Source organism: Pristis pectinata, chromosome 8 (genome assembly GCF_009764475.1).
Source record: "Pristis pectinata isolate sPriPec2 chromosome 8, sPriPec2.1.pri, whole genome shotgun sequence".
Lineage (NCBI taxonomy): Eukaryota > Metazoa > Chordata > Chondrichthyes > Rhinopristiformes > Pristidae > Pristis > Pristis pectinata.
This window is the reverse complement of record NC_067412.1, coordinates 84,590,187-84,617,159: the sequence shown is the minus strand read 5'-3', so window position 1 is coordinate 84,617,159 and position 26,973 is coordinate 84,590,187. Positions and strand designations below refer to the sequence as shown.

The window sequence follows — 26,973 nt, the reverse complement described above, 5'->3', positions numbered from 1 at the left end:
AATGACTTATGTTGGAAGCTTTTTGACTGGATTATTAAGAATAAATCAAAGTACCTGATTCTTGAAAAATACTCTTTAATGGAGGAAAACACTACCTACAGTTGAAGTCGTGCAGTGTGGAAACAGGCCCTTCATCCCACTCTCAGTCATCAATTACCTGTCTATACTAATGCCACTCTCTAACCTATGTCTCTGGCTGATTATTCCCAAAAGTACCAACTAAAATGTTAGATTGCAAAGGAATTGAGCTATGTCCAGCTAATTGACCCACTAATGTGTGGTAGTGTAGCATAAACATTTGTCACCAATACAGTGTATTTGTGTTATTACAGAAAAGTTTTGTTGACTGGAAACTAATATGACTATGTTGCTCTGTTTAATTTTTTAATAACAAGTTGTTTTTTCAATATGGAGTATGTTTTTAGAATGAATTTTTGTATTAAATTTGATATTGTATATTTTCATTTATTACATTGAAATTAGTTTTAAAAAATTTAACACATTTGCAACAGTAATGGGAATATTTAGTGAAGAAAAATGATAAATTGTACTTGGGACTAGTGCATTTGAACTAAAGATGAATTATTTGAGGAGGACATCCAAATTAAATCACTATCAGAGGGTCTCATCCAGGATGGCTTATTTTTTTTTTAAAAATCTACTTCATAAATAGTTGAGGTGACAAATATTTTGGTCTGTTTTCAATAAGAGAACTTTTTTCTTGTCCAGAAAAAATGATAAAGAAAATTGTGACCGAGAGAGCTCACCAGAAGAGAAAACAGCAAAGCATGCAGCCGAAGAGAAAAAGGTATCAATGTTTCATTGAAATTTGGCATGGAACTTTAATTGAATCAAAATTTTTTTGAGGATGTAAAGCTATAAAGTACAACTCCAAGTTCATAATTGTTGGCAATTGCTATATACACTGGCATGCCTGCTCTGGAATGTGAAGGATATCTTGTGATGTACAGGGTGCAATCACTGTTAAGTAGGCTGATTCAATAGCTTACTTGCACTGAGGTCCCACAAGCAAACCAGCTGGTAATTATCTCTCAATTTTTAGTGGCTGGGATAAAAGTTGGCTGTTGCAATGGAAAACTCTTGATTCCTTAATGCCTTTGGGCCATTTAGATCCAATTGAAGAGGCAGAATGTCTTTGGTACTGTTTTCATATAAAGCACCACAGAACTCTGATACTGCACGAACCACTCCCCACATCTAGAATGGGGCTATATTCCTCAACCTGACACTGGAAAGAGCTGCCATTAAGACGAGGCCTAACTCTTCAATCATAAAATGATTGAGGAGTTAGGCCATCACATGAAGAAATGTAATCCTCACCAAACTATTTGGAACCAGGAAAAATCAATGTTTGGAAGCATGGAAAGACTGAAGAGAAATGATCCATCAGACACATTGCTATTCATATGGAATCCTGTATAGTAATCACCAACATTTCTGCTAACTTGATGCCCAAACAGAGGAAATTTAAAGAAAAACATTGGAGGGATTACTTTGAAACAGTCCTTGATGTGTTTCAGATGGTCACTGTTGGGCATGATGCATAACTAGATGTGTCTGTATGAAATGTCCCAAGAAACATACATTTCAAATAATGACAGATGGTGATTTGCGACAATAAGAAAACTAACTGAGCTCATTCCCAGTTCTATTTCAAAATTCATTCTGGCTTACTTGAGTTACCAAATGCATAGCATACTCCTGTATGGGCTGGACATAAATCCTCAAGTGGGATTGCTCCATTTAACCCATTCAACAGTCAAGATAACTTTGATTTTGTGAAATACTTTGTATTATCTTGTTCAAAGTTTCTCATTCTAATCTTTCTTTTTCAATCTTTTTATTAGTTTTCAAATTAATACAGATTGATATAAAGCATCAATATTTATACATGTAATACAAAGATCAGGATAACAATCATAGCATATAATCATAAAGAATAAAATATTAAAATCTGTAGATCCAATGATCTCTTAGTAAATGGATATAATATAAAAGAAAGGAAAGAAAAAGATTTATTATATAAATTTAAAAACCCAAATCAATAAAAAAAATTATAAACAATATAAACTAAACAAAAAAACTTTAAAAGAAAAGCAAACAACAAAAAAAAAACTGGGCTAAAATTTCTCAGTAGAAACGGAGCAATATTATGTCGTCAAGTCCGTTCCTCCAAGTTGAAAGGGGATCTACATCATGTGAAAATATTGAATAAATGGACTCCAAATATCTTCAAATTTAAGCAAAGGATCAACAGTACCACTCCTAATTTTTCCCAAGTTTAAACATGATATAGTTTGAGAAAACCATTGAAAAGTAGTAGGGGGTATTGGATCCTTCCAGTTAAACAAAATGGATCGTTGGCCATTAATGTAACAAAAGCAATCATACGGTTAGCGGAAGGAGATAAATGGCCAGACTCTATCCTTGGTAATCCAAAAATTGCAGTGATAGGGTGAGGTTGTAAATCAATCTTCAATACGTTTGAAATAATGTTAAAAATGTCTTTCCAATATTTTTCCAGAAGAGGACAGGACCAAAACGTGTCAAAGAAGCCACATTCGATTTACATCTATCACATATAGGATTTATATGGTTATAAAAACGAGCTAACTTATCTTTGGACATATGGGTCCTGTGGACTACCTTAAACTGTATCAATGAGTGTCTGGCACACATTGAAGATGTATTGACTAAATGAAGAATTTTCTTCAAGTCTCTCTAGGTATAGATGTCTGGAGTTCACTTTCCCATTCATTCTTAATTTTGTCTGATGATTCTAGACATATTTTCATAATTAAATCATAAATTATCGCTATCAAGCCCTTCTGATAAGGATTAAGACCTAAAAATTTTTCCGTAGTTTCAATTTTGTAAGGTGTCGGAAAAGAGGGTATAGTAGTTTTTAAGAAATTTCTAATCTGCAAATATCAAAAAAAGTGTGATCTAGGCAAATTATATTTATTAGACAATTGTTCAAAAGATGAAAAACTGTTATCAATGTATAGATCCTGAAAACATACTATTCCCTTCCTTTTCCATATGGAAAAAGCTGAGTCAGCTCTGGATGGATAAAAGAAAAAATTAGACTGAATGGGACTTGACAAACTAAATTTATTCAATCCAAAAAATTTACAAAATTGAAACCATATTCGTATTATATGTTTAACAATTGGGTTAGTCATATGTTTACTTAACTTGGTAAGTGCAAAAGGGAGAGAAGCACCTAAAATAGAAACTAATGAAAAGTCAGGAACTGATTTGGTGCTCAAGGCATACCCATTTGGGGCATTGAATTACATCAGAATCTTCTATCCAAAAAATTAAATACCTAATATTAATTGCCCAATAATATAATCTAAAGTTAGGCAAGGCCAAACCACCATCCTTTTAATTTTTGTAAATATTTCTTTCTTAACCTTGGGTTTTTATTCTGCCAAATATATGAAAGAATTTTAGAATCAATAGTGTCAAAAAAAGATTTCGGGACAAAAGTTGGAATCGCTTGAAATAAATATAAAAATTTTGGTAAAATATTCATCTTAATTGCATTAATTCGGCCTACCAATGATAAAGACAGTGGAGACCACTTAGTAAATAATTGTTTAACATAGTCAATTAAAGGCAATAGATTAGATTTAAATAAGTCCTTATGTTTCTTGGTAATTTTAACACCTAAGTACATAAAATAGTCAGTTACCAATCTAAAAGGTAATTGGCTATAAATTGGGGTTTGCATATTCAATGGAAAAAGTTCGCTCTTATTAAGATTTAATCTATAGCCAGAAAAAACACTAAACTGATCTAGTAGTGATAGTACTGCAGGGATAGATGTATCCGGATTAGAAATATAAAGTAACAGGTCATCGGCGTAGAGAGATATCTTATGAATCATCTGTCAGCAAGTAATGCCACATACATTTGAAGAGTCCCGAAGTGCAATAGCCAAGGGTTCTAAAGCAATATCAAATAATAAAGGGCTTAACGGGCAACCTTGTCTAGTACCTCAAAAGCCTAAACAAAGGAGATCTTTGATTAGTAAGTATTGAAGCCATAGATGTATAATAAATTTTAATTGCAGATATAAATTTAGGGCTAAAATTAAATTTTTGAAGGGTAGTGAATAGATATTCCCATTTGACTGTGTCAAATGCCTTTTCAGCGTCTAGTGAAACAACATATTCTGGAATTTGGGATGAAGGAGTATATATAATCATTAATCTCCTGATATTAAAATGTAAATAACGATTCTGAATAAATCCTGTCTGGTCTTCAGAGATAATTTGTGGGAGAACCTTTTCCAGTCTAAAGGCCAATATTTTTGAATCTACATTTAATAAAGAAATCGGTCTATAAGACGCACAATGAGTGGGATCTTTATCCTTTTTAAGAATTAAAGAAATAGTTGCTTCATAGAAAGATTATGGTAGTTTACCCACTGATAGGGCATCTTTAAAAATTTTGGCTAACCAGGGAACAAGAATATCAGAAAAGGATTTTAAAAATTCAGCTGTATATCAGTCAGGGCCGGGTGCTTTACCCGAGTTCATTGAAAATATTACTTTCTTTATTTCTTCCTCCAAAATGGGAGCATCTAATGTAGAACGTTCATTTAAAGATAGTTGGGGAATCTTCAGATCTCTTAAAAATTCATACATTGATGTAGGATCCTCAGGGGATTCTGCTTGGTATAAAGAAGAATAAAATTCTTGAAAGGATTTGTTGATTTGAACAGGACCTGTCGTACAAGTACCATCTGGTTTACAAATCTTATTAATCTGACGTTTAGTTAAAGTAGCTTTCAATTGGTTGGCCAATAATTTACCGGATTTGTCACCATGTATATAAAATTGACTTTTGTTTTTAAGTAGTAGATTTTCAGTTGAAGATGTTAATAATAAACTATGTTGTAATTGGAGTTCTGTTCTCTTTTTAAAAAGCTCCAGATTCAGAGTATCAGAATATTTTTTATTGATTTTAATCTTGTCAACCAATATACGTATTTCATTATTAGTTTTTTTTCAAGCCAGTGGAATATGAAATAATTTGACCACAGATATGTGCTTTAAAAGTATCCCATATTATCCCACTGGAAATTTCTTCAGTAAAATTAGTTAAAGAAAAATGAAATCTGTTCTTTGATAAATTGGATGAAATCTGAGTCTTGAAATAGAGAAGGATTAAGTCGCCATTGTCTGACATCGAAGGATACATCTGGTAATTTAATTGATAAAATCAATGGTGCATGATCAGAAATGGCAATTGCATCATTCTTACAGTCCATAGTAAGTGGAGCTAATCTAGCATCAATAAAAAAAATCAATCCTCGAGTAGTTATGGTAAACATGAGAAAAGAATGAAAATTCTTTATCATATGGATGTAGAAATCTCCGAGCATCTAAAATTCCAGATTCAACTAAAAAGGAATTGATAAAGACAGCAGATTTGTTTGGAAGTGCAGGATTTGATATAGATCTATCCATGGAAGGGTTTAGACAACAGTTAAAATCTCCACCCATAATCAAAGTGTATTCATTTAAATTAGGAAAAAATGCAAATAGATGTTTTAAAAAAAATTCAGGGTGATCTATATTGGGTGCATAAACATTAACCATAACAACCTTTTTATTATGAAGCAGACCAGTGATTAATAAAAATATACCATTTGGGTCTGATATTGTCTCATGATGAACAAACGAAATTGAGGAGTCTATATAAAAATAGAAGCTCCTTTCACCTTTGCTTGTGAATTCAAATGGAACTGTTGACCCCTCCAAAATCTTAAAACATTGATTATCTTTCTTCCTGATGTGAGTCTCCTGAACGAAAATAATCTGAGCATTTAGTCTATGAAAAACTTTAAAAATCTTCTTACATTTATGTGGCTTATTTAAGCCATTAACATTCCATGAAATAAAATTAATAGTCTTATCCATTTTAACAGATTTTTAAAAATGGAAATATTAAGATTAACCCTTTACATACCAAGTCTTACCAACAGAAAGAAGTTTAAAAAAAAAATATTCAGAGGAAACGGATGTGACGACAATTTAGAAAAATTTGTAGTTTAGCCCAGAAGAGAAAAAACGTAAAAACAACCCCACCCCCTCCCCCGACAGCCTGAAAACTGGCCAATAGGCAGCCAGTACGCTACCCTCTAATTGAACTAACCCCTGTTCTATTGGTGGCAATAGTCCAAATTGAAAAAATATATAAACCACCCATGTTTTGTCTTAAAATGAACAACATAATACAAACAGAGATAACGAACTCACAACATCGTTGTAAGATTGAAACAGAGCCAAAGGGCGTTAACAGCTGACAGTTTAAAAAAACATTGTTTAATAACTATTTCGAAAAGAAAGCAAACGATCAGTTATTTTGTTAAATTCTTAATTGTTATTAAAACAAGACATTAAAAATATTAAAAGAAAAGAGGTTTAAATCTAAAAATTAATTGGGTAATAAAACAAGTAGGTAGTAAATCAAAGGAAAAACACTGTCTCTTCCACAATTTCTTAGCTTCTAAAATTAAAAGCTAATTCAAAAGAAAATTCTCGGCTTCTTGAATAGATTTAAACCATCTACGAGATTTATCAGGTAGTGTAATTTGCAGCCTTGCTGGGAAAAATAATGCAGGATGATAATTGCTTGAATAAAGACGAGCCATAATTGGTTTGTAGGTCAGCCTTTCTTTCATAACTTCTGGGGTGTAATCTTCAACTATTTGAAACTTCCGTTGTTTAAATTGAATCATTCCACGTCTACGAGCAGTACGAATCAGGAGCTCCTTGACGCTGACAAAATGGAATCTCAGTATTACTGGCCAAGGTTTTTGATCCGGAGCAGGTTTAGATCTTAATGCTCTGTGAGCCCTATCCAAAATGGGCTGACGAGGGAACATTTCGGAACCAAAAACATCGACCAAAAGATTAGAGAAGGATTCCATAGGGTTACCAGTCTCGGTATTTTCTGGAAAATTGATGATCCTTAAATTTTTCCTCCTGCTGCGTCCTTCCAGGTCAATGATCCTCTGTTGCTTTTCCAGGTTTTCTGATTCTAACCTTTAGCATTGCATATTACAGGACCCATTCATTAAATACCTTGTAGCTTGCATAATGTTTATTGGATATTTTATCATTGCTGTTCTTACCCTCTAATTGTTTACACTTGCTCCTGTGCAGCAGTTTTTTAAATATCTGCTCCATATACTGTCTCCAAGCAATTACAATGAAACTGTTTTATAAATCAATTTTATCTTCTGTGACAGATTACTTTTGGTTTATTTTCCACTGTGTAGTATGAATACAGCTGCCCTTCAAAAGCTAAAATCCAACTTCATTGTGATATTTCTGCCACTTGCAGTCACTTTTTTCTCCAAAAGGAATTTGATCCAACCATATTCTGAAATATCCATTTCCCAACTGCTTTATGGATAACTTTGTAAACTGGGTACAGCTTATTAGAGCTAAATCTGCCATTGTATGCTTTGATATTGGCTCTTGTTTTGTGGGAAATTAAACGTTTCACTGCAACAGAATAGCCATCTGTTTTACCCTCAAAGTTATGCTTGCTTTGAGTAAAGGACTTCTGGGAGACTATTTAAAAGTGGAATGCGAGGCAATGAGTATTTAACTTGTAATAGACCAACAAGTATTTTTAAACTATATAATGTGAAAGGTCATTGAATATTTGGTTTTGATTTTGACTTTAGCATTACACCTATGTTTACCTTTTACTGTTTGTGTTTCTATCAGGTTGGTTAAAATATTTTGCTAAAATGTTTCTCTTGTGTAAACAAGGTGATCTATGCTGTAAGGCCACCAATGCCATGGTAAAAATCATTTTACTTTGAAATTTCAGCTTGTGAATTGTTTCAGGTTTGGCTTTGTGTGTGTGTGTGTGTGTGTGTGTGTATATATATAGCAATGACCAGAATTGAAAATGTTGAATTGTTGTGGTTCGTGTGATAAGATTTTATTCCTGGAATTCACTTTTCTGATTCATTCAGTTAACTTGTGTATTTCAGACTGTGGATGGCCCATCAAAGATGCCGTTTCCCTTTAAGGTGTTGAAGGCACTGGATTCAGAAATTTATCGCAATGTGGAATTTGATGTTTGGCTCGACAGCAGAAAAGGTAGCCATAACTAGTGGTCTAATTTTCTCCGCTTTGGAGAGGGTAGATAGGATGTATGAATTTAACTGAAGACTCTTTTTTGAAATTCAGCACAGCATTTTGAAAGGGAAAGTTGGAAAAGATTTGTTCACAAGGATAGCTAATTTAGTTCTGAAGGGTAGTGAAGACTAGTCAACCTAATTTTGACTTTGAAGTTAAAAACAATGCTGGAAAGAGAAGATCAGGAAGCACCCTGCAGGAAAAATGACATGAACACTTCAGATTGATGACCTTTTCCTCAGAGTATATCCAGCACTTTCTATTTTTAATTCAGATTTGCAGTAGAGACTTTTCACATTTGACTTTGGGTGGCAAACAAGAGTGTGCATACAGTGGTATTTGGACCAAAAATCTTGGTCTAACCATTTTGATTTTGTGGTAAATCTGCCTTAGTCACTCCCTCTCCCACTGCTACATGTTGACCATTTTCTATTTATCTTGATTCTGATCTGAAACTCTACTACCATAAATGAATATTCTTCCGTAATGGGTACAGCCTTAAAGCCAAAGGATCAAGATAGATCTCGTGTTAAGTGATTTTTGTTTCCAAAGCTGAGGGTTTTTCTTATTACAGAGCAGCAGAAGGTGGACTATATGGTGGTTTCTGGAAGGCAGTACTGCTTGGGGGATAAATGTCAGGTGAGTTGCATTGAGGAAAATCAATGTGCTAATTTAATGCATTTTAATTAAATGAGGACTTAGAAAGCAATGCCTAAATTTTTTTTGTCGGGAAGGGAAGCTTCATTCCTGGCCACCTATTTTGGTGACTGGTTGCCCAGAGTTTGTTAGGCAGTGAATAACAACTGGTCAATGTTGAAGGGTATTTATCAAAGAAAGAACTGACACTTCATAGAATACTTTCAGATCCCTCCAGGTATTCACTTCCTTCACTCAAGGAAGTTTTGAACTATTGGCAGGCAAACAGAGCAACCATTTTATAGATGGAACAGTTCTAAATGATGTCAGTTGAGGAAGAGGACTAGATAATTGGTGTGGAAAGTTGGAGATGAACAGATTGTTTAAGTCATTGACTTAAATATTTTAAACACTTGGTCTTGAAATACGGGTTTGAAAACCCAACTAACTGATGTGGTGGAGTGCTTCCATGCAGAGTACTTAATTGCTCCACTCACTTCTCCCTTGATAGAAATTGGGCGTGCTCTGGAGTTGGGCAAAAACATATTTCATCATCATCTAAAATGTATAGCGTCATTAGTTAGGAAGATCAACAGGGAATAGTGATAGGGAAATAATTTTTGGAGCCAAGTTTAGCAATTGCCATCAAAGTTTTAAGAACTCAAATTTTTTTGACTTAAATGCACTTGGCTTTTAAATTTGGTTATTTCATTATTGTTTCCATATTTTCTGATTTTAAAAAGTTCAGCAACTTAGCTGTAATATTTTGGAACTAATTCTGAAATAAATGGGCATGTTTATAATTTTATAATCAGGACCTGCTGATTGAAAAATGTGTGAATGTGTCTACAGGTGAAACTTGAGCAAGGAGGGAAATACTACAATGCTCATATACAAGAAGCAGGACAAGATGGCAACTCGGTGACTGTCTTCATAGAAGAACTAGCTGAAAAGTTAGTTTTGCACAAGTTTTATTCAATACAAAAATCTTGCATGTGAATTGCAGATATTGGGCTGGTAAAACATTGAGGCAGTTGCAGTGTCACCATGTTATGTAATTGTTACCAGAGTTGAAGCTGACTGCTCATGGGGGTGGGGTGGGTTGGATTGGGGTGGAGGGGAACACAATGGTATAAAGGGTCAAACACTTGATTATAGTGAGCACCATCTTCTGATCCTGGGAGCATTAAATATAATTAGTTATCTAAATTGTAATTCTACTCATAAATCTTGATTCTGTACTGTAAAATTAGATCAACTAAATTAATTGTTCAATGGGTCCAACCCTATGGGATTTAGACAATACTAATGGCCTGGAGAGGGCGAGAATCTGAAGGATGATTTCTTTTTAAATTTTCGGTCTTCAGACTGTTTTTGGGATTATAATACTATGGCAGAAAGGTAGGTAATGGTTTTCCAAAATGGTTTGTATAAAATAATGGATAATCTCTTCTAAAATGGCAACAATATTGAGTAGTTTCATTTCTTATTTTGATCCCGTCCCATCTCCTCTGGTAGATATATCATCAATGCTAACGAGAAAGATTGCTCATAATTGAAGTAGTTCACTATTGTTCCTGTACCCGCCCCATCATTTGTCCTTTACTCAATCTTAGAATGATAAAAATGGATGTTGCCAGACTAAGTTGGAAAGAAGTATTTCAGTTTAAATTTCTCTCCTGAGCAATCTCCAAGCTTATCACTGACTGCTCTTGTACACCATCTAGTGTACATCATTGTGAATTGTTAACTATCATTGTCCAAAAAGGAATAGAACATAAACAGTACAGCACAGGGACAGGCCCTTTGGCCCACAATGTTGCACCGAACTAATTAAACTAGTAATGAAATGCCTAACTAAACTTTGCCCTTCTGCCTTTGATGTCCATATTCCTCCCTTCTCTGCATATTCATGTGCCTATCTAAAAGCCTCTTAAACGCCTTTATTGTATTTGCCTCCACTACCACCTCTGGCAGTGCATTCTGGGCACCCACCACTCTGTATGTAATAAAACTTCCCCCTCACGTCTCCTTTGAACTTGCCCCTCTAACTTATATGCATGCCCTCTAGTATTGGGTATTTTGACCCTGGGAAAAAGATACTGGCTGTCTACTCTATCTTTGCCTCTCATGATCTTATAAACATCTATCAGGTCTCCCCTCGGCCTCCACTGCCCCAGAGAAAACAACCCAAGTTTTCCGATCTCTCCTCGTAGCACCTGCCCTCTAATCTAGGCAGCATCCTGGTAAACCTCTTCTGCACCCTCTTCAAAGCCCCTCTTTCCTATAATGGGGGAAGCAGAATAGCTGCAACTGCTACAGTTTTTGTGATTGCTCTGCTATTGTTTTGCATTGAATGGGTTGGGCAATGTTAGCTTTGTACCTGTTTCTGGGTTCTTTTGAAGTAGCCAGATGTGCATAATTTTGAATTTTTCACACTGCTAGTTGGATATTATGGTGAAGTTTTTAAATAAGTTTGAATTATGTTTTATTCATTTTAAAAACAGGACAAAAGGAATAAGTTGACCTATTGTGAATTTTCAATAATCAATATCTATAAAGAGGAAAGAACACTGGGTATATTCCTTGGGGAAAACTCCATCTTGGAAGATGGTTTGGAAAGTAAATGAACAATGACAAAAACATTGTATCCATATTATTATATCAGTAAGAGCTCATTTGGAATATTGTGATTAGTTGAGCTTTCCTCATTTTGAGATCAACTGGATAGAGAGAATTGGCAGGGGTCTCGCCCACACTTAAGGTCTGGTTAGTATTTGAGGTGATAGTGGGTTGGAATTGGCAGTTAAGTATCCAAATGAAAGAAGCGATGAATGACAACTCGGGGATAATGTTCCCGGGATGATTGTGATGAATTAACACTGATTCTTTGCAATCCTTCAAGGATATTTTTGGAATCTCTGGCAATTTCGGTGAGGAAATTATTATGGAGACCATTAGTAGATCCAGAGCACATCTCAGAGTTAAAGTTTTGGTAGCTCTTGCATTGTGACATTTTGGGAATAATGTGGGTTTTAATTTTGGGAAAAATAAGTATAATCAGAAAGAAGAGAGAGCCCCCTATTCTCATCCTGAATATAGAAATACAAGCCCATACAGAACTTAAAAATTGGTTAGAAATGGTTATATATCTCACAATGTCATTGCAGCTCAAATAAAAAGTAACTGCAAACTACCCAACAATTATCAACTTTGTAAATATCTATGGATTTGGTGTTTGAATTCCCTGTAATTACTTTAGTCAGTGAATTGCTAAATTGCGCAGTGTAAGGTGGTTTCACGTTGAACCTTGGCTCATACTGCACCAATATCTTAAAATGTCATTTGTTGAAATTTAATCTTGAGGTTTTGGACCAAGGGGGCAATAATCTGTTTGAATTCTCCATCTAATTGTTTTCCGGTTTCCTGTGATGCAAGTGAATGAGTGAGAGTAGAGTAAGATTGCTTTCAAGATAATTTGTGATGTTCTGCAGTGAAGGCGCTTGTGTGAGTCAGGTCCTTGGACAAAGCAATGAAAGGTGAATGCTGAGCATGAAAGCCGGTTTCCACAGCAGAATAGTGAATGAATAAATGTTTTTAAAAAAATGATCTCTGGTCTATGATTATCTTTGCTTTTTCTTCCTACAGTACTAGCTTGTGAAAATCAACAGGATCCACCATTTTTATTTAGACGACTTTGGTGGGGGGCAGGGGTGGGGAGAGGGGCAGAAACTAAATGATTTAAAACGAAGGTGTAATTAAAGATGTATGGGACATAATTGTCCAGACTCTTCTTTCTCTCAGTAAAAAGCTATTAATGAAATATTACAAGGTGAATAATGCAGAAATGGCATAACATGGTTCAAAGGTCTCTAAAGAAAAACTCATGCAGAGCTTGTTAGACATTTGCATCGAGGTCCATCTTGATGTTCTTGTGAAAAGTAATTTTAATTATTCCCAGGCACACTGTTCCTTTGACAAACCTGAAGCCTGTGACTCAAGTAACACCAGTTCCTGCCTGGAATATTATTTCAAACAGAAAAGGTGGAACCTACCAGAAGATACCCAGTGGCTATATTTCGGAGTTGGGTTAGTAATGAGTTGAGTACATTAAATATCAAACTGGCTGTGGTTCAAGCTATCATGAGCAGGAACCATAGTTCCTGAATGAAGTACTAGATTTTTGTCATAAAGATCAAATTTCTTGTAGAGAATATGAAAATGTAAACATTTATGGAAATAGCATCTCTTTCGCCACTGTTTTAAATGCTAGTCTAGCCCCAGCTAGTACTTTCTCATTCTGCTAATTTCAATTCACCGATCATTGATGTGCAATAGTCTGATTGCTTTGCATTGTAGAATCTGATACAAATTGGTATGTTTTCCTGAATTCAAATGTTACTGTTTCATTCTTAGTCCCTAGAGTGGAAGCAGCTTTTGATCCTGTGTAATGAAATCAAATTACTAACCAGATATTTTAGGGAATTATACTAGGTTAACTCTTCTGAGGTGCACACTTTTAATAGTAGAAGTATTTGCTGTGTTTGAACAGTTCTGTTCTTGACTCCAATCTTTTTCATTCCAGACCTTGATCCAAAATCACGCAGGCGGTTCATTAAGAAGATGCGTGGGAAACAGGTTTTTATGGCATTTGCTTATGGGCGAGGCCAATCTGTGCTTCCTCCTCGAATGCAACATAACCTTCCTTCTGGAAGACCTTCACCACTTCCTTCACCCCAAAATGGCAATTTTTCTCCTTATGATCAGTACAGAGTCCCTCCACCACCTCCAAGAAATGGAAGAAACAGCTATACTCCAAGGTTTGTAAAATAATGAACATTTTTCACTGGGGCTTTAAGCTTTTTAAGAAGATATCACTGGAGGCTGTAAAACTGTGAACATGTATATGTTGGATGTTTACAATGTATTATGTTAGCTGCTCCACGCATGGATATAGTAGCTCATCACAGATTGAATTAATAATTAAGGATTTTTGAATATTCAGGAATTTTGCCTGACAACTCCATTAAAGCTTGGTACGAGAGCAATTGATCCACGTGCCACTTGGATGGTGGAATAACTTGTCACTTCATCTTTAAAAATAGACTCCCATGTATACAATGGCATGAATATATTTGTTTGCAATTGCTTTTGGGGGAGAGTATTAGAATGGGAAGGAGAATATGGTTGCAATTTTTGTAATAACATGCTTGTGTTTATCAAAAGCTGGGTACTTGGAGTAAATTCAGTTTTAAGCAATTTAAGAAAATACTCATGGGTTGGGGAAAAAAAAAGAAATATGGTTGTATCTGATCTTTCTTCCCAGGAATCAGGCTAATCGATATATGAGTCAACATGGCTTTGATCCTGATTATATCTACGGCTTTTCTGGCCAGGGAAAGAGATGTTATCAGCAATATGATAATTTCACCTATAGATCACGGTAATGGCTTTCAAGCTCCTTTATAATACAATCTGACAATCGTTTTAAACTTCAGATCCTAGCTTGCAAATGCATTTTTGTGAGCCTGCTGCAAGTGAGCATTCTTCTATAGCGATACAGATGTCATGAAACATGATGGATAAAGGATTTCAGTGCATACTTAGATCATTTTTTGAATTTATTTCCTTTACAAAAGTGGCAGGGGCTCAGATATTTCTGCCAACTTGATTTAATCTCTGTGGTGGGAAAGCCTATGCAACCATTAATCTTAGACAGCATTCTAATAGTTATTTGAAGCAAAATGGGTTAATTCAGAAAGCCAGCATGAATTTGAGGACTTTTTGTTTTGAGGTAATGGTTGGAGTTAATGTGGATTTCCAGAAGGTTTTTGAAGATGCTACATAATGGTCTTCTCAGCAAATGAGAGAGATGGCATTAAAGGGGCACTGATAGCATAGATATCAAGTTGTCTAAGTAATAGACAAGGCAGTCCTGGTGAATGGTTCCTTTTCAGACTGAAGGAAGGTGAATAGTGGTGCTGCTTGAGGATCAATGTTGGGGTCATTGCTTTACTTTTTGACCTGGATTTTGGAGGCCAGCCAACATTTCTAAAATAATGGGTGGTACAAAGCTTGATAGTATTGTTTGCTGCAAAGACCCTAGTAGTACATTGCAGCAAGTTATAAACAGATTGGTAGAAAGGGCAGATGTGCAAGAGATGAAGATTAAATGTAGAGAAATGCAAGCAGGTACATATGGCAGTATAGAATAAAAAAAATTGCAGATGCTGGAACATTAACTTTGTGTCTCTTTCTTGAGTAAGGGTATGGCGGTATGTTTCCAAGTCAGTGCAATGTGCAGCTTGTGATGTTCCCATGCCCTGACACTGTCACAGTGGTGGGTGGCATACCAAACTGGCTGCTGTCTTAATGTTCCAACAAGAATTTGACATTCAAGCATGTGGAGAGTATTTCATCATATTTCTGTATAAGTGGTAAAAATAGTCTGGGGAAACAGGTAGTAAGTCATTTATTTCAAAATATCTGATCTCAACCTGCTTGTTGTTCCAGTATTTGAGGCTAGTCCAACCAAGTTTCTTTTGAAAGGATGCTCTACAGAATATTGACACTGAATGTTTTCCAGATATGAATTAAATGGATTTGCCTTTGAATATCAAGGGAAAATGGTTAGATTCTCTTGGGGATGGTCATTGTCTTTCGGTTCTTCTCATTTATCATTCTAGGCTTGCATATTGTTCAAGCTTTGCAGTAGGTACTGACCATTTCATTGTCTGAGGAGCTGCAAATGAAGCTGAATCCTTTTCAGTCATCAGTAAACATCCTTGCTTCTGATCAGTGAAACAACTGAAGATAGCTTGGCTTTCTCACTAGACTGAGGGAACCAAATAGCAATGTGGTGAGCCAAAGACAATTGGCCTACCACAGCCATCTTCCGTGATGCTGAGTGCAACTTCAGCCAGTGGCAATTCTTCCCTGTGGTTTGCATCATTCGTGGGGAGAGGTATGAAAAGATTGCACAATCCTTGATGCAAGATCGGAGATAAAATGTATTGATGCTTCTAAACAATTAGTTTTAAAGCAGTTTTGGTAAAAGTAAAAGATTACACGCCATTGCTCTTTGCTAAGGAAGTGTGCTAATGACATGGAGAGGGTGTTTTGGGGGTGAGGAACTACTTTTGTGTAAATCTCATTATCATTCTTGGAAGTTTCTATTCTTGCGCTACTTTTTGATATTTCTTTCAAACTTTTTTCTAAATGTACTTATCAAAATATTCCCCAGGCTGGGCTTGATGTTCTGCTAAATGGAATAATTAAAGTGGTGGATGGCTTTAAGTATATGGTGAAGGGCAAGCTCGTCCTGCTTATGAATAATGTCTGCAGAGTAAAATAATGGTCAGGAGGAAATAGAAATTTAAGTGGTTAAAAATTGTTTGTAGAATAGACTTGCGTTAAACTTCCATGGTGACATTAGGGAAGAAGGGGGAAGCTGAAGGCATTATCTACATAAAGCACTTCTAACAAAATTGTTGAATTACTATAGCAGAAATGGATGTGCTTGCCAGAAGAACTTATTGTGCCAAATGGCCTGTTTATCCTATGTAATACTTTGTAATATAGTGGTCAGTCATGAATTAGAACAAGAGAATCTAGTTAAAATGTTTTTTTAAAAAGAGTAAGCCCGAAGATTAAAGGATGACGATATTAGAATTGTGAAGTGAGAAAGACAGCTTTCCAGAAAGGCGGTGTGGATGCTCAATCATTGTGTATATTCAAGATGGTTTATAAGATCCTGAAGGAATTGAGGTTGGTCATAATCTTATTGCATGGGAGCCAGACTTCAGATTTGAGTTGTCTACTTTAGCTGCTTTAATTGAACTTTGTGGATTAATTTACTATGTTCAACAAGCTTTTACAACAGAAGTCGCAGACCCATTCAATATGTCAACAAGGATTGCCAGTTTGGCTATATACCAGAGAATGAGGAGCCGAGAACAATTGAAGAAACTGTTGCTTTCTATGAAATTGAGGAAGGAAATGAGCCAGCTTTTCCTACTGTACCTGTGAGTGAATAACTATGGCACTTAACTACAAACTGTTTTTGTCAGGATAAGTTGAGATCTGTTAGACTTCTATTCACATTTCAAGTACAACTCCTTAATGCAGTGTGTGAAAATACTTTAATTCATATTTGGGATCACTGTGTCACTGGCAAAGCCAACATTTATTGCTATTCCCTAATGGCTTTTGAAAAGGTGGTAATGAGCCACTGAGCTGCTGCAGTCCTTCTGGTGAAGGCATTTGCACTGTGCAATTGGGCAGAGGGTTCCAGGATTTGGAATTGATGAAGAAGGACCAGAGATGATGTGCGAGTTGTACAGAAACTTGCTGGTGGTGTTCCAATGCACCTGCTGTCCTTCATCTTGGTGGTGGAGCTTGTGGATTTGACAAGTGCTGTCAGAGTAGCCATGGCGAGTAACTGCAGAGCATCTTCCACATGTTGTACTCTGTATCTACTGCATGCCAGTGATAAAGGGAATGATTGTTCCCTTCAACAACAACAAAACTCTACTTCAAAGCAGTGGAGTGTGATCAAAGGTAGACTTTTCTCAGACAAACTGGAAGGTTCCTTAACTCTTGAGAAACTGGTTGTATTAATATTGTGCATATATATTTTTCCAGTTCTCTAATGCAGTATTTTATAGTGGGTGTTGATTTCTGCTTACATCATTATGGATTTTATCTAATTTTATTTTCAAAATTCATTTGCATTCAAAGAAGTGTATCCAAAACACAATCACTAAATTAATACTTCTTTATTTAGAGCCAGTCTGCTTCCTCTCCAGTTATGCAAGCTCCAGCTGGGTACTGGGTAACAAGAGGAAGCCCAGTGTCCGTTGGCAAGCAGATCACTTCTTCCTCTGAAGATGCTGATGAACCGGGTGATGGGGGTGAGTTGAAAATGAGGTATTAAAGTTTTTAAATCTAATTAGACCCAATTTACTTACCAAATGCTTACGTCTGGGTTCCTTTTGTCTAGTTTGTTCTCTTCATACTGTTGTTTAGGTGGTGCAGAAATAGAATTTGCAGTAAATTGGTTTATTATTGTCATGTGTACTGAGGTATAGTGGAAGAACTGTTTTGCATGTCATCCATACAGATCATTTCATTGCATCAGTACATTGAGGTAGTGCAAGGGAAAAATAATAGAATGTAGAATGAAGTGTTAAAATTAGAGTACAGTCCAGGTAGGCAATAAGATGCAAGGCCATAATGAGGTAGATTGTGAGGCCAAGAGTCTATCTTATTGTACTGGCGACCATTCAATAGTCTTGTACAGCAGGATAGAAGCTGTCCTTGAGCCTGGTGGTGCGTGCTTTCAGGCTTTTGTATCTTCTGCCTGATGGGAGGGGGAGAAGAGAGAACGTACGGGGTGGCTGGGGTCTTTGATTACACTGGCTGCTTTACCAAGGCAGCAAGAAGTCCATGGAGGGGAGGCTGGCTTCTGTGATGATCTAAGCTGTGTCCACAACTCCCTGCAGTTTTTTTTGCAATCTTGGGCAGATCTGTTGCAATACTAAGCCACGATGCATCTGAATAGGATGCTTTCTGTGGTGCATCAATTAAAAAATTGGTGCAGGTCAAAAGGGAAATGCCAAATTTCTTTAGCCTCTGTGCCAGCAAACATGGCAGGATTTTTCTTTGAACTATCAATGGTTAAAATGTGTTTGTATGCATCATGGAGGATAGCTAGGTATGAAAATAGTAATTCTGGGTCTGGGCACTCAAAACAAGATGACTTCTCCAGCAATGAGGTGATTTCATTTCAGCTGGGTAAATCTTCAAGGCAGTCTTAAAGTGGTGCTAGGAAGATCCTAGAAGTTTGGCTAAATCATAAAATCTCCTAAGCAGTAATAATATTATATGCCCTCCCTGTTATATATTTTAATTTCCCTTTATAGAATTCTTAATGTTGCCTCTGCTTTAACCACCAGCATTCCATAATCCTTGTAACCTTCAAGTACCTGGCTGCTGTAAATCATTTGGAAAATGTTATCCATGCCTTCTAATTCTAAGTTAGTCACTGGAGTCTTTTAATTTATTCTGATGACAACTGTCCACAACTCTTGTCTTTAATGTTTCTTTTTCCTCTTATCAAACATTGCTGGAGGACTTCTCCCCTTCTGTTGGCTGAACATTAATTCTACACAAGTTCAAACCTGTACACAACACTGATCTTTCTGAAGTTTATACAGATTTCACTTTTAAACCTTGTGTTTTATATTCTATGTCTATTGGCTTTAAACAGTCTTGTATGTTCCTGTTCAAGTTGCCCCTTGTGTCAGGGGTATACTAAGCATATAGCAAGTGATAAATCAAGCTTGAAGGTGAGAAGTGGGTTAGTTATCTTCAGCAACACAGTGCTAGAGCAACTCAGCAGGTCAGGCCACATCTATAGAGGGAAATACAGTCAACGTTTCGGGTCGAGACTCTTCATCTGGACTGGGTGGGGTGTGGGAATAACAAGCATAAGAAGATAGAGGAAAGGGGTGGAGCAAGAGCTGGCAGGTGGGGGGGGGGTGATAGGCAGATGAGAGGGAATAATCTCAAGCTGAGAGGTGGCAGTGACAAGCCTGAAGATGGAATCTGATAGAGGAAGATGGAGCATGGAATAAAGAGGGAGGTGGGGAGCAGAACCAGTGGGAGGAGTGTGTGGGTGAGGGGTAGATGGAGAGGGTGGGGGGAGGGGAAGAGGGTGATTGGGGGGGGCCAGTTGGATTAGGAGGAGAGAAGAAAAAGGATAGGTAGAATGTTACTGGAAGTTTGAGAATTCTGTGTTCGTGCTGCCAATTTGCTTTCCTGTCATATTTCTTTCAGAAGCATTTGGTTTTAATAAAACAGTACTATTTTTGAAGCAATCTAATTTCTATTTATAAATGGATCTGCTTAATTTTATAATTGCAGATAGCTGTACCAAATGATATGAGTAAAGAACTAGTTTGCTAATCATCAAAACGTCAACAGATCCTTTTTGTGACAGCTGCTTGATTTTTTTTTCCTTTTTTATTTGTTACATAAATAAGTTTCCTCCTCCAGAAAATTTAACTAACATTATATTCTGTTCTCAGGAGAATATCATGAAGATTTTCTTTATGCAACGACAGGTTGGTATGGCACACTTGAAGGTTACAGCATTTGTTGGGAACCTACAATTTCAATATTTTTCCAAAGTTTTAACAGTAAATCAATTAATAGTCTCTGTTACAAGGTCATAAACAAAATTTATAAAGTTAAACCAAATTTAAGTTGTCTTTCTCTCTCCTAAATGTAGCAAAAGCAGGTTCACATTGTGCATCCCTGAATGCTTTCTGTCATTGACAGTTGTGATGTTCTTATAATTCCACTAAATTAAAAAAAAATGATGGATACTGTTAAAAATAATATTCACCTTCCTCATCTAGCAATTAACAAAACCATTCTAGCACAGGAACAGGCCCTGTGCCCATCACATCTGCTCTGATTTTTTGAGAGGCATTTAGATGAGCTTTTCTCATCTAACCTAGTAATTGAAATCCCTAGAATCATACTAAAATCTTAGTACTTTCACTCCTTTCCTAAGATGTGGTGTCAGAAGTGGATGCAATACTCTGGCCCAGCCACTGTTCTATATAATGGCCCTGCTCTTCTACTCAGATTCAGAATCGCACCAGCTTGCCCTGTGCTGTTAGAATCTGATTTTTTGATGCAGACACCTCACACAAGGACATCTGCTTGGAAGACACCAAATGCAATAATTTCAGCAGTACCTTGCACAAGCTAAAATCAGCCTGCACTACTACATCCCTGCGCCTCTTCACCAGATTTTTGTAAAATTTGTGCTGTTTCATGATCATGGTTACTAAAACTAGTCTTCATTCCAAACTTCATTACCTGAATTTAAATCCTCCACCCCCCCCCCCCCCCCCCCACTATTACTGTGGTGTGATTCAGTAGTCAAGGTGCCTGAATACTAGCACAGTAACTTACCCATTATGTTGCTGAACTCTCAGATTTACTCAGATTGTGAATCATTGGTATTCTGTACCCAAGGGGGCTGTGGGTACTCAATCATTAAGTATGTTTAAGGTTGAAGTAGAGTTTTGAGATCTAGGTTATCAGAAGAGTAGTTAAAGGACTTCAGTCAAACGCAGAACAAATTTAAAAGATGGTGTAGACTAGGAAAACTACAATTTCTTCTGTTTTAAATGATTAAGGAAAGCAGTGTTAAAATCATTTTGGATCCTAAAGCTATTTGTTTTAGGCCTAACCTGCTTATTGCTTTGTATTGTGTGCCATAGTCCCTTTTTTAAAGCTCATCAATATTGAAGCCCTTAGTTGACTTCATGGTAGGTGTCGATATATCTGATGGTAAGAAGTCAACTTGCAAAATTCTGTTCAGTGAAGTCACTTTCTGGAGTTCTAATTTAACTAAATTGTGATGCATGATGAGTACAAATTCTTTTGTTCATTAAGTAGTTTGTAGCAATTCAAACTGTCTTCATTCTAGTAGCTAGATTTGCTATGATGCATATAGCAAGGTAGGAAACTGATTCTAAATTCCTGAGAAGAGAGATGCAAGATATCTTCAGTCACATGTACATCAAAACACAGTGAAATGTATCTTTTTGCATAGAATGTTCTGGGGGCAGCCCGCAAGTGTCGCCACACTTCCAGTGCCAACATAACATGCCCACAACTTCCTAACCCATACGTCTTTGGAATGTAGGAGGAAACCTGAGCACCCAGAGGAAACCCATGCAGACATGAGAATGCACAAACTCCTTACAGTAGCAGGAATTGAATCTGGGTCACTGACACTAAAGTGTCACCTTAGATTTTTCCTTTAAAAGTAACATTTTCACCTTTTCAACATTATCTCTACTAGATGGAAAAACAAATCTCATTTGTCTCTCATCAGTTGTCCACTTTAAAATTTTGTTATTGGGTTGTTTTGAGACAAAAATGATTTAAAATTAATTAACTTGTAGATTTCTTTAAACTTGATGTATCCCAAACATGAGGGTTTGTTTAGTGTCAATTGCATAATTTTGTTCAACTTAACATTTTTCTATTTAGATCAAAATATCCTGTTATATTTAATATTGTTGGGTATTCAGTATTTCAATTAAATATCAGCAACTGTATGGGAGTAATTAATTCTGTGCCTTTATTAGTTTCCAGAAACTTTTTTTTGCAGATTCTGGATACTCTGATCCAACAATATATAGTGCAGTGGAGTCTACAGCTAACCTGGTAAGTGTGCTTCACTTAGGGATGCATTTGAATGTCTTTTCTATATTTCTGAACATAGAGCCAAGTTTATAACGAAGCTAAACGAAATGACCAGCTTGTTTCCAATTCTGCATCCAAACCTCTGGCTTTTATGTAGTTTTAGTTTCAGGAATGGTGCATGAGTGTAAAATAGAATTGTAGAAGATTTCTGGCCATGTCAACAAGTAATGGACATTAGGTAATCCCACTTCCCAGTTCTAGGTCTGTTGACCTTTTGATCATGGCTTTACAGGTGCTTTATCGGAATTTTTAAAATGTGGTTCGACTTCTGCCTCCATCCATTTTCAGGCAGTGACTTCCAGACCCCCACCACTTGTTGAATTGATCTTTTTTCCATGTCTCCTCTAAGTGCTCAACCAATTAATTTAAATCTATGACCATATAATAGGGAACTTAAAATTGCTCATTTATTTTCAGTGAATATATCATTAAAACAGTATTACTGTTTGGCGGGAGCAATAAAAATCTCTTTAATGGGCAGTGTTGTGTGCCTTCAGAAACAATAGAAAGCTGATAAGAAGTCACCATTTTAAGATGTCGTTATGCTTAATGGTTATGTAATTGCCAAATGAATTTGTTTAGATAATTGAGGTACATTTTGATGAGAACAAGGAAGCAATGTTATGATTAGATAAAAGCCTAAAGGGATCAGGGTACCAAAGTAAAAGATCTAGGGATGCAGACATACAATCATTAAGTTATTGTGTAGGTTCTAAATACCATTTTTAAAAAAAAAGCACTGGTGTTTGTTGCTAGATGGACAGAATTGAAAAGCAGAATTTGTGCTAATGTGCAGAACCATGGTTTAACTGTACTGTTCAAGGTTCCAGCTTCTATATTAAGTACATGTTTTAGTGAAAGTTTTTTAACCTGTTTGGGAATAAGGGGAGGCATAAACTGCAATGTACAGAAGTTTTTTATTTTTTGCACTGGAATTTCTTAGCCTAAGGTTTTTATTCCAGAGCCAAAGAGAAAAAAATGATTTGTTTGTCTTGTAGTCTATTCAGGAGGGATGCTCTGCTGCAGAGTCACCCCAGGAGGGCCAAGCTGGCACACATTTCAGTTACTCACAGCAGGTATGCAGTTCCACAACAAAACCAGGGAATGGTTGTATGACAGCCAAAATAATATAGACCTACTTGTTCTTTTGTGTTCAGAGGAAAAATTGGGTTTATTTTGAATGGGAGTGGTTAGAATGTGGGTTCTATGTAGTATGCTTACTGGCTTAAACTAACAACATTACTTTTTGTAATGTTTCACTGTTTCCCACAATGTATTGTTATTTTGGTGCTAACTAACGTTTTGAGCAATGGTTATGGCTTTGGGATTCTCCTATAAATGGGCATTAGAAAATTTGGCTTTAATCTTTGTATTCAAGATTGAACAAAATATTTTCTATCAAATGTGCAAATTTGTAACTTAATATTTCCAGATGATGGGAAATTCAACAGTGATATCAACATCTACTTGTGCCAATGCAGCCTCTGGTGTAGCTTTCTCCTCCAACACATTAGAAGCAAGTCAAACCACAGTGACCTACACAACAGTGCCGCACCAGACGCTTGCACCGCCTGTTCTTGTGGCTTCTCATCCTGTTGGTAGGCCAGGTATGGAATACAAACAAGCTGGACATAGTTTTTTTCTAATTTTTGATGGTTTTAAAATGTATTTTGTTTTGTATTTCTTGTGCAGTGCAAAGATATCAAAATACTTTGTATTTCAGTAATTGTCAATTATATATTTCTGCTGCACCTTGTCAAAATCTAGCAACCACATGGTCCATAATAATGAAATTCCATTTATTTGGCTGTTGAGATAAACATGGAGGTTTTATAGTTAAAAGTAGGATAGAATCATAGGCCAAAAATATACCAACAGCATTTATTTTAGTTGTAGAGAAGAGAATGCAGCAGAGAAATTAAGGCAAGGCAGATCAGATTTAGAGAAGTATGTCTAGTACAGTCACCGCTGTATATACCCTTGCTGTTTAGCCTGGGTACACTTGTTCACATTTAGCAAATGGGTCTCAACTTCAAATCAAGCTGTGTAATTGGAGTGGCTGTTTCAAGCATTTCGAGTAGTTGTTCACCTGTAATTTAAAGTGCAATTATCATTGCCCTAACCCCCTCCTCCTTATGTGGATCCACACCAGTAACCAATTGAAATGCTGTTATTCCGATAAATAGTAAGGGATTCTTGAAGGACTTGAAATGCAGTTTGCTGCAGATTCTGGGTAAGCTTCAATCCATCCCCAGTATTCCAACAGCCTCTAAAATGGCTCAAAGATTTAATCTGCCAAGTTGCCAACTTCTATTTTGCTGAATCTTGGCAAAAGCCTCCCTTGTTGCTACAGCAAATTGTTTTGCAGAAAACTTAAAGTATGTTTGTCAGTGATAATTACTGACTGTGCTTTAGGGCTATTAGCAAGCCTGAATGGACTTAACATGAACTGCATGCAATGGCCAAATTCTGTTTGTACAAACATGATAGCTGTAAATATTGGCAACAGTAATATGAACTGCAGGTACAGTTTCAAAATACAGCAGCAATGAAATTGGAAGATGTGCACTAAACTTGAGCAGATTTTATTCAGACAGAAATAAAAAGTAAGCCATTCAGACCTCATCTAGTTCTGCAGTTTGGGAAGATCTACTTCACAACTCCATTTATTTGCCTTTGCTTCTCATGCCATGATACTGTTAACCAATAAACCAATCTATCCATCTGATTTGAAAGCTCCAGCTGCACTCATTTCCAATGTATGCGGGGTACGTGTTTGCTGTCTAATTGTATGATCTATTAGTCTTCTGAAATCAATTATAAATTATTTTGATGTACTGCAGTGCTGTTCATATGTAGGATTTTTGAATTATATCAAAGAAATCAATTTATATTAAAAGAATGCATTTTTCAGTTGTGTAGCTTCTCACATTGTAGTAACAATGGCTTTGGGATAGGAAAAGAGAGCCAGCTATTTAATGGCTCTTGCTCTACCTTAAAACTCCAATAGATGGTACTCTTCTATTAGTTCTTACAGAAACTTGGTATTGGTTTATTACTGTCACTTGTACTGAGGTACAGTGGAAAAACTTGCCTTGCATACCAATCATATAGGTCAAATCATTACACAGTGCAGTTACATTTAGTTAGTAGAGAGTCCATTGATGTAGTAGAGGGTAAAAACAATAACAGTACGGAGTAAAGTGTCACAGCTACAGAGAGTGCAGTGCAATAAGGTGCAAGGTCACAAGGTAGATCGTGAGGTCATAGTCCATCTCGTATACGGGAACCATTCAATAGTTCTATCACGGGGGTAGAAGCTGTCCTTAAGCCTGGTGGTACGTGTCCTTAGGCTCAGCAGCCAAAGCTCCAGGTTTCCAACTTTGACATAAGATTTTTGTGGATTTTTGCATTATTTTCATATCCAAGCTATTTGTTTAAAGCAATACAAATTGCCAAATGTTGGAATTGAGTGTAGGAGAGAAGTTGCCTGACATTATTAGACTCTAAACCAACAATGTTCATTGTAAAATCTGGGCAATCTTTGCAGGACAGGTAGCATCTGTGGAAAGAGAAAGTTAACTTTGCAGGTATGGGAGCCTTCAATTCTAAATACTCCAAAGATGCTGTCTGACCTGAGTTTTTCCAGCTTTTTGTTTTTAATTTTGTATTTCCAGCATTTTATTTTCATACTATTTGCTGCTTTCTTTGTTGGATTTGATTATACTCATTGTATACTTCAAACTGTATAAATGGCATAACACAAGGAAAGAGAAAGCATGTTGATTTTTATTTTGCATTTTTTTTTATCTGTGCTCTTGTGTTCTTGACAGGAAGTGTTCAGCGCAGTTGTAGAAGGATTCTATGAATCAATCTATAAAGTAGTTAATAAAAATGATGGAAGTACTCAACAGGTTGGGTGGCATCCATGGGAGGTGAAAAATGGTTAATGTTTCCGATTGAGTGAATGGTAGGGTGCACGGAATGTTGATGAGCAGTGACCTCTGGGCTAAAGTCCATAGCTCCCTGAAAGTAGCAAGACGGGTAAATAAGATGTATGACATGCTTGCCTCCATAGATTGGGGCATAGAATATAAAGTTTGAGACATTGTTATGACTTTACAAAACAGTTTACACTGCATTTGCAGTACTGTGCACAGTTCTGGTTGCTATGCTATAGGAAGGGTGTAGTTACACTGGAGAGAATAGAGGAGATTCACCAGGTGGTTGACTGGACTGGAGGTTATGGGGAGAGATTGGATAAAACTGGATTAGTTTCCCCTGGAGCAAAGGAATGACCTGATAAAGGTGTAGATAATTATAAAAGGCAATAACAATTATTATAAGGTAGATAGTCAGGACTTTTTTAACCATATTCTAGAGTCGTACAGCACGGAAACAGGCCCTTTGGCCCAACTGTCCATGCCAACTAAGATCCCTATCTAAGCTAGTCTCATTTGCCTGTGTTTGGCCCATATCCCTCTAAACACTTCCTATCCATGTACCTGTCCAAGTACCTTTTTAAATGTTGTTAATGTACCTGTCTCAACCACTCCTGGCAGCTCATTCCATTTACTGACAATTCTGGGTGAAAAAGCTGCCCCCCAGGTTTCTATTAAATCTCTCTGCTCTTACCTTAAATCTATGCCCTTCAGTTCTTGAATCGCCAACCCTGAGAAAAAAGGGTGAATGCACAATCTATGCCCCTCAATTTTGTACACCTCATAAGATCACCCCCTCATTCTCCTACACGCCCATGGGGGAAAAGTCCCAACCTGCTCAACCTCTCTCCATAACTCATCCCTCGAGTCCCAGCAACATCCTCATAAATTTCCTCTGCACTCTT

The 26,973-nt window shown here is 36.5% G+C and overlaps 1 protein-coding gene across 1 annotated transcript in view; it reads left to right on the top strand.

Annotated features, from left to right (window-relative positions):
- Nucleotides 1-26,973, top strand: part of alg13 (ALG13 UDP-N-acetylglucosaminyltransferase subunit) — a 70,732-nt gene that overhangs the window by 38,636 nt on the left and 5,123 nt on the right. Inside the window, exons 12-24 of the mRNA XM_052022324.1 lie at nucleotides 730-808; nucleotides 8,051-8,159; nucleotides 8,773-8,837; nucleotides 9,687-9,787; nucleotides 12,796-12,923; nucleotides 13,420-13,654; nucleotides 14,161-14,277; nucleotides 16,705-16,858; nucleotides 17,620-17,746; nucleotides 19,925-19,960; nucleotides 22,033-22,088; nucleotides 23,126-23,203; nucleotides 23,560-23,734. Of these exons, the coding sequence (XP_051878284.1) occupies nucleotides 730-808; nucleotides 8,051-8,159; nucleotides 8,773-8,837; nucleotides 9,687-9,787; nucleotides 12,796-12,923; nucleotides 13,420-13,654; nucleotides 14,161-14,277; nucleotides 16,705-16,858; nucleotides 17,620-17,746; nucleotides 19,925-19,960; nucleotides 22,033-22,088; nucleotides 23,126-23,203; nucleotides 23,560-23,734 (1,460 nt within the window). The remainder of the gene's footprint in view (nucleotides 1-729; nucleotides 809-8,050; nucleotides 8,160-8,772; nucleotides 8,838-9,686; nucleotides 9,788-12,795; nucleotides 12,924-13,419; nucleotides 13,655-14,160; nucleotides 14,278-16,704; nucleotides 16,859-17,619; nucleotides 17,747-19,924; nucleotides 19,961-22,032; nucleotides 22,089-23,125; nucleotides 23,204-23,559; nucleotides 23,735-26,973) is intronic.